The sequence below is a fragment of the Bombina bombina genome, chromosome 7, assembly GCF_027579735.1.
Source record: "Bombina bombina isolate aBomBom1 chromosome 7, aBomBom1.pri, whole genome shotgun sequence".
Classification (NCBI taxonomy): domain Eukaryota; kingdom Metazoa; phylum Chordata; class Amphibia; order Anura; family Bombinatoridae; genus Bombina; species Bombina bombina.
The window spans coordinates 14,899,629-14,907,737 of NC_069505.1; the positions used below are offsets into that span (position 1 = coordinate 14,899,629).

The following is an 8,109-nucleotide window of genomic DNA, read 5'->3' on the forward strand; positions in this document are numbered from 1 at the left end:
GGGCCCGAATAAGGTCTGCCCTTTGAAAGGTATGTTAATTAATTTAGATTTAGAAGTGACATCAGCTGACCAGGATTTTAGCCACAGTGCTCTACGTGCCTGAATGGCGAATCCGGAATTCTTAGCCGTAAGTTTAGTTAAATGTACTACGGCATCTGAAATAAATGAATTAGCTAGCTTAAGGGTTTTAAGCTTATTTGAAATCTCATCTATAGTTATCTTCCAGAGACTCGGACCAAAAAGCGGCCGCAGCCGTGACAGACGCAATACATGCAAGGGGTTGCAATATAAAACCTTGTTGAACAAACATTTTCTTAAGGTAACCCTCTAATTTTTTATCAATTGGATCTGAAAAGGCACAGCTATCCTCCACCGGGATAGTGGTACGTTTAGCCAGAGTAGAAACCGCTCCCTCCACCTTAGGGACCATCTGCCATAAGTCCCGTGTGGTGGCGTCTATTGGAAACATTTTTCTAAATACAGGAGGGGGGGAAAAGGGTACACCGGGCCTATCCCACTCCTTAGTAATTATCTCTGTAAGCCTCTTAGGTATAGGAAATACGTCAGTACTCGCCGGTACCGCATAGTATCTATCCAGCCTACATAATTTCTCTGGGATTGCAACGGTGTTACAATCATTCAGAGCCGCTAATACCTCCCCTAGCAGTACACGGAGGTTTTCTAGCTTAAACTTAAAGTTTGAAATGTCTGAATCCACTCTATTGGGATCAGATCCGTCACCTGCAGATTGAAGCTCTCCGTCCTCATGTTCTGCAAATTGTGACGCAGTATCTGACATGGCCCTATTATTATCAGCGCACTCTGTTCTCACCCCAGAGTGATCTCGCTTACCTCTAAGTTCTGGTAATTTAGACAAAACTTCAGTCATAACATTAGCCATGTCCTGTAATGTGATTTGTAATGGCCGCCCTGAAGTACTCGGCGCTACAATATCACGCACCTCCCGAGCGGGAGATGCAGGTACTGACACGTGAGGCAAGTTAGTCGGCATAACTTCCCCCTCGTTGTTTGGGGAATGATGTTCAATTTGTACAGATTGACTTTTATTTAAAGTAGCATCAATGCAATTAGTACATAAATTTCTATTGGGCTCCACCTTGGCTTTTGCACATATAGCACAGAGATATTCCTCTGAGTCAGACATGTTTAACACACTAGCAATTAAACTAGCAAGCTTGGAAATACTTTTCAACTCAATTTACAAGTAATATGAAAAACGTACTGTGCCTTTAAGAAGCACAGAAAAAAATTATGACAGTTGAATAACAATGAACCGGAGAAACTATAAAATCAAATTTTTCCCGGTAAAAACACAAATTAGCAAAGGATTGCCCCCATTAGCAATGGATAACTAACCCTTAAATAGCAGAAAAAATGTACAAAATATAAACGTTTTTTATCACAGTCAAAGCACAATCTCACAGGCCTGCTGTGAGTGATTACCTCCCTCAAAATAATGTTTGAAGACCCTTGAGCTCTGTAGAGACGATCCGGATCATGCAGGGAAGGAAACAGACTTGTGACTGAATTTCTGATGCGTAGCAAAAGCGCCAAAATAGGCCCCTCCCCCTCACACACAACAGTGAGGGAAGTTCAGTAAACTGTCTTAAATTAAAATAAACGACAGCCAAGTGGAAAAACAGTGCCCAAAACAATTTTTCACCCAGTACCTCAGATAAATAAACGATTTAACATGCCAGCAAAACGTTTAAAATCAAATAAAATGAAGTGTCATTAAAAAGCCTGCTGCTAGTCGTTCCCACTGCAAGTTAGGCTAAAAGTTATATGCATACAGTATTATCCCAGTGAAGTGCCATTCCCCAGAATACTGAAGTGTAAACATACAAACATAACAGCCTGATACCAGTTGCTACTACTGCATTTAAGGCTGAACTTACATTATATCGGTATTGGCAGTATTTTCTCAGTCAATTCCATTCCTCAGAAAATAATATACTGCTACATACCTCTTTGCAGGTGAACCTGCCCGCTGTCCCCTGATCTGAAGTTTACCTCACTCCTCAGAATGGCCGAGAACAGCAAAATGAATCTTAGCTACGCCGGCTAAAATCATACAAAAAACTCAGGTAGATTCTTCTTCAAATTCTACCTGACAAGGAACAACACACTCCGGTGCTGTTTTAAAATAACAAACTTTTGATTGAAGATATAAAAACTAAGTATAATCACCACAGTCCTCTCACACATCCTATCTATTAGTTGGGTGCAAGAGAATGACTGGGTGTGATGTAGAGGGGAGGAGCTATATAGCAGCTCTGCTTGGGTGATCCTCTTGCACTTCCTGTTGGGGAGGAGTTAATATCCCAGAAGTAATGATGACTCCTTGGACTGACTACACTTAACAGGAGAAATACCCCCTGCACCTCGCCACAGCTCTGCTGTGGAACCTACCTGCCCCCAGGGTACTTCAAAATTACTCGCCAATGATCCGGATAATAGAACCCCTGTCCAGGATCAACCGGAGCGTGAAATTAAGCCCCGCCCATCATGTCCGATGATCGAGTAGGCCTGAAACAACCGCATGGTGAAGCGGTTTTAAGTAAAAATCAAGTGGAACTTTTTAACCCCAAATAACACACCAGTATTGTCAAACTGGTTATTTTGTGCAACAAAAACCGTTGAACAATTCCTGCCTCTCCCAGTGTCTTTTATAATGATTGTCCAATATGTCAACTGAATAAATTAAACATAGGTCTCCCAGTAACACCCCTTTGTTTAACAGGTCTACTGCTTACCCCTTCCCTTGCAGGGAAATAAATGTCAGCCAGTTCTGATATATCAAGTCTTCTCAGAAATAAAAGGCTGCACATACCTCAATGCTGCTTGTAGCATGAAAACGTTCTCCACACTGAAGATGTCTCATGTATTACCTTCAGAAGCTCTGTAGGAACCAACGTGGATCTTAGTTACATCTGCTAAGATCATGAACCTCAGGGCAGAAATCTTCTTTCATATCCCCCTGAGGAAAATAGTACTCACTGGTACCATTTAAAAATAAAAAACTTCTTGATTAAAGAAACTAAAACTAACACCTCACTTTACCTCTTCCTAGTATAACACAGGCAAAGAGAATGACTGGGGGTGGAGGGGAAGGGAGGAGCTATATATACAGCTCTGCTGTGGTGCTCTTTGCCACTTCCTGTTAGCAGGAGGATAATATCCCACAAGTAAGGATGAAATCCGTGGACTCGTCGTATCTTGTAGAAGAAATAAAAAGTATTTCCATAGCTCCACTAAGATTTCACAAAGTAAGAAAATAGTTTACAAAATGATTACCTGATTACTGCGCCGTAAATAATCCCAAAGCCAACATGCTGGTCCCAAACTGAAATCATAAAGGATAAAATAAAATATTTGTGCGTTTCTTTGTCCTAAAGTAACTTCAAACTAATATTTTGTACATTAATAATCAAGCACTACTTGGCAAACATTCTGCACACACAATAGCTCTTTATATATTCACAGTATATATCAGTAATTAAGTGTTGCATTACAAAAGGTCAGCATACATAATAAATGTTTATATATGCACAGTATATATCAGTTATTAAGTGCTGCATTACATAAGGTCTGCACACACAATACATGTTTATATATGCACAGTGTATAGTAATTAAGTGCTGCATTACATAAGGTCTGCACACACAATAAATGTTTATATATGCACAGTATATATCAGTAATTAAGTGCTGCATTACATAAAGGTCTGCACACACAATAAATGTTTATATATGCACAGTATATATCAGTAATTAAGTGCTGCATTACATAAGGTCTGCACACACAAATGTTTATATATGCACAGTATATATCAGTAATTAAAGTGATTGTAAATTTTACTTGATGAAATCAAACATACTTGCTCAGAATGTTATAAATATGTAAACCGCATTCATATAAACATAAAAAACAAATGCAATAAACTTTTATTTCATTTTTTACTTATCGTAGTTGTAAGTACTCGACTCCTCCCAACCGTCTTCTTCCTGGTTAGGAGCCCTACATCCGATGCCTCATTTTAATATTTTACTCCCACTCCATGACGTTTGTTGTAAGCTCGTTCACGAGCAGGGCCGACATTTGCGCATGCGATTAAACAATTGCGGAGAAATCGCGCATGCGTATAGCGACCAATACTACAGAAAACAACAGCTCCTCAGCTCTTGGAATGAATGAAATTCAAGAGGTATTGCGCATGCGAGACTCGAGGACGAGCATGGAGTATGCTACGTCATCGGGTAGCTCACGCATGCGCATTTAAAGAAAGTGACGTGAGGAACAAAGATCCTGACGCCCCGGGGAAGCAAAAAACAAGCAGACAGAGAAGTGTCAATCAAAAAAGAAAAGTGGGACCAAAAATGCAGGCGGAGGAATCGGCGAAAACAATAGTAATTAAAATGATATATATTGACTTTAGTTTACATCTTGGGAAAATATGATGAATGAGACTAGGGTTTATTTGTGAAATTAAATACTTTGAGGCAGAGATGTTTGTTTGACTTTACATGCACTTTAAGTGCTGCATTACATAAAGGTCTGCACACACAATAAATGTTTATATATGCACAGTATATATCAGTAATTAAGTGCCACATTACATAAGGTCTGTGCACACAATAAATGTTTATATATGCACAGTATATATCAGTAATTAGGTGCCACATTACATAAGGTCTGTGCACACAATAAATGTTTATATATGCACAGTATATATCAGTAATTAAGTGCTGCATTACATAAGGTCTGCGCACACAATAAATGTTTATATATGCACAGTATATATCAGTAATTAAGTGCCACATTACATAAGGTCTGCACACACAATACATGTTTCTATATGCACAGTATATATCAGTAATTAAGTGCCACATTACATAAGGTCTACACACGATAAATGTTTATATGTACAGTATATATCAGTAATTAAAGGGCCACTAAACCCAAAATCTTTCTTTCATCATTCAGATAGAAAATACAAATTTAAACAACAACATAATTTATGTAAGAACTTACCTGATAAATTCATTTCTTTCATATTAGCAAGAGTCCATGAGCTAGTGACGTATGGGATATACATTCCTACCAGGAGGGGCAAAGTTTCCCAAACCTTAAAATGCCTATAAATACACCCCTCACCACACCCACAATTCAGTTTAACGAATAGCCAAGAAGTGGGGTGATAAGAAAGTGCGAAAGCATAAAAAATAAGGAATTGGAATAATTGTGCTTTATACAAAAATCATAACCACCACAAAAAAAGCCTCATGGACTCTTGCTAATATGAAAGAAATGAATTTATCAGGTAAGTTCTTACATAAATTATGTTTTCTTTCATGTAATTAGCAAGAGTCCATGAGCTAGTGACGTATGGGATAAAGATTACCCAAGATGTGGATCTTTCCACACAAGAGTCACTAGAGAGGGAGGGATAAAATAAAGACAGCCAATTCCTGCCGAAAATAATCCACACCCAAATAAAGTTTAATGAAAAACATAAGCAGAAGATTCAAACTGAAACCGCTGCCTGAAGTACTTTTCTACCAAAAACTGCTTCAGAAGAAGAAAATACATCAAAATGGTAGAATTTAGTAAAAGTATGCAAAGAGGACCAAGTTGCTGCTTTGCAAATCTGATCAATCGAAGCTTCATTCCTAAACGCCCAGGAAGTAGAAACTGACCTAGTAGAATGAGCTGTAATCCTCTGAGGCGGAGTTTTACCCGACTCAACATAAGCAAGATGAATTAAAGATTTCAACCAAGATGCCAAAGAAATGGCAGAAGCTTTCTGGCCTTTTCTAGAACCGGAAAAGATAACAAATAGACTGAAGTCTTTCGGAAAGACTTAGTAGCTTCAACATAATATTTCAAAGCTCTAACAACATCCAAAGAATGCAACGATTTCTCCTTAGAATTCTTAGGATTAGGACATAATGAAGGAACCACAATTTCTCTACTAATGTTGTTGGAATTCACAAATTTAGGTAAAAAATCAAAAGAAGTTCGCAACACCGCCTTATCCTGATGAAAAATCAGAAAAGGAGACTCACAAGAAAGAGCAGATAATTCAGAAACTCTTCTGGCAGAAGAGATTGCCAAAAGGAACAAAACTTTCCAAGAAAGTAATTTAATGTCCAATGAATGCATAGGTTCAAACGGAGGAGCTTGAAGAGCCCCCAGAACCAAATTCAAACTCCAAGGAGGAGAAATTGACTTAATGACAGGTTTTATACGAACCAAAGCTTGTACAAAACAATGAATATCAGGAAGAATAGCAATCTTTCTGTAAAAAAGAACAGAAAGAGCAGAGATTTGACCTTTCAAGGAACTTGCGGACAAACCCTTATCTAAACCATCCTGAAGAAACTGTAAAATTCTCGGTATTCTAAAAGAATGCCAAGAAAAATGATGAGAAAGACACCAAGAAATATAAGTCTTCCAGACTCTATAATATATCTCTCTAGATACAGATTTACGCGCCTGTAACATAGTATTAATCACAGAGTCAGAGAAACCTCTTTGACCAAGAATCAAGCGTTCAATCTCCATACCTTTAAATTTAAGGATTTCAGATCCTGATGTAAAAAAAGGACCTTGCGACAGAAGGTCTGGTCTTAACGGAAGAGTCCACGGTTGGCAAGAGGCCATCCGGACCAGATCCGCATACCAAAACCTGTGAGGCCATGCCGGAGCTACCAGCAGAACAAACGAGCATTCCTTCAGAATCTTGGAGATTACTCTTGGAAGAAGAACTAGAGGCGGAAAGATATAGGCAGGATGATACTTCCAAGGAAGTGATAATGCATCCACTGCCTCCGCCTGAGGATCCCGGGATCTGGACAGATACCTGGGAAGTTTCTTGTTTAGATGAGACGCCATCAGATCTATTTCTGGAAGTTCCCACATTTGAACAATCTGAAGAAATACCTCTGGGTGAAGAGACCATTCGCCCGGATGCAACGTTTGGCGACTGAGATAATCCGCTTCCCAATTGTCTATACCTGGGATATGAACCGCAGAGATTAGACATAGCCAGAGGACTGTGAGTCCCTCCTTGATGATTGATGTATGCCACAGTTGTGACATTGTCTATCTGAAAACAAATGAACAACTCTCTCTTCAGAAGAGGCCAAGACTGAAGAGCTCTGAAAATTGCACGGAGTTCCAAAATATTGATCGGAAATCTCACCTCCTGAGATTCCCAAACCCCTTGTGCCGTCAGAAACCCCCACACAGCTCCCCAACCTGTAAGACTTGCATCTGTTGAGATTATAGTCCAGGTCGGAAGAACAAAGAAGCCCCCTGAACTAAACGATGGTGATCTGTCCACCATGTCAGAGAGTGTCGTATAATCGGTTTAAAGATATTAATTTAGATATCTTTGAGTAATCCCTGCACCATTGGTTCAGCATACAGAGCTGAAGAGGTCGCATGTGAAAACGAGCAAAGGAGATCGCATCTGATGCGGCAGTCCTAAGACCTAAAATTTCCATGCATAAGGCTACCAAAGGGAATGATTGTGACTGAAGGTTTTGACAAGCTGATATCAATGTTAAACTTCTCTTGTCTGACAAGGACAGAGTCATGGACACTGAATCTATCTAGAAACCTAAAAAACATAATTTATGTAAGAACTTACCTGATAAATTCATTTCTTTCATATTAGCAAGAGTCCATGAGCTAGTGACGTATGGGATATACATTCCTACCAGGAGGGGCAAAGTTTCCCAAACCTTAAAATGCCTATAAATACACCCCTCACCACACCCACAATTCAGTTTAACGAATAGCCAAGAAGTGGGGTGATAAGAAAAAAGTGCGAAAGCATATAAAATAAGGAATTGGAATAATTGTGCTTTATACAAAAAAATCATAACCACCACAAAAAAAGGGCGGGCCTCATGGACTCTTGCTAATATGAAAGAAATGAATTTATCAGGTAAGTTCTTACATAAATTATGTTTTCTTTCATGTAATTAGCAAGAGTCCATGAGCTAGTGACGTATGGGATAATGACTACCCAAGATGTGGATCTTTCCACACAAGAGTCACTAGAGAGGGAGGGAGCAG

The 8,109-nt window shown here is 39.2% G+C and overlaps 1 protein-coding gene across 1 annotated transcript in view; it reads right to left on the reverse strand.

Annotated features, from left to right (window-relative positions):
• The window catches only part of NADSYN1 (NAD synthetase 1), a 236,533-nt gene that overhangs the window by 108,557 nt on the left and 119,867 nt on the right, over nucleotides 1-8,109 (reverse strand). Inside the window, exon 9 of the mRNA XM_053689231.1 lies at nucleotides 3,319-3,429. Coding sequence (XP_053545206.1) covers nucleotides 3,319-3,429 — 111 coding nt within the window. The remainder of the gene's footprint in view (nucleotides 1-3,318; nucleotides 3,430-8,109) is intronic.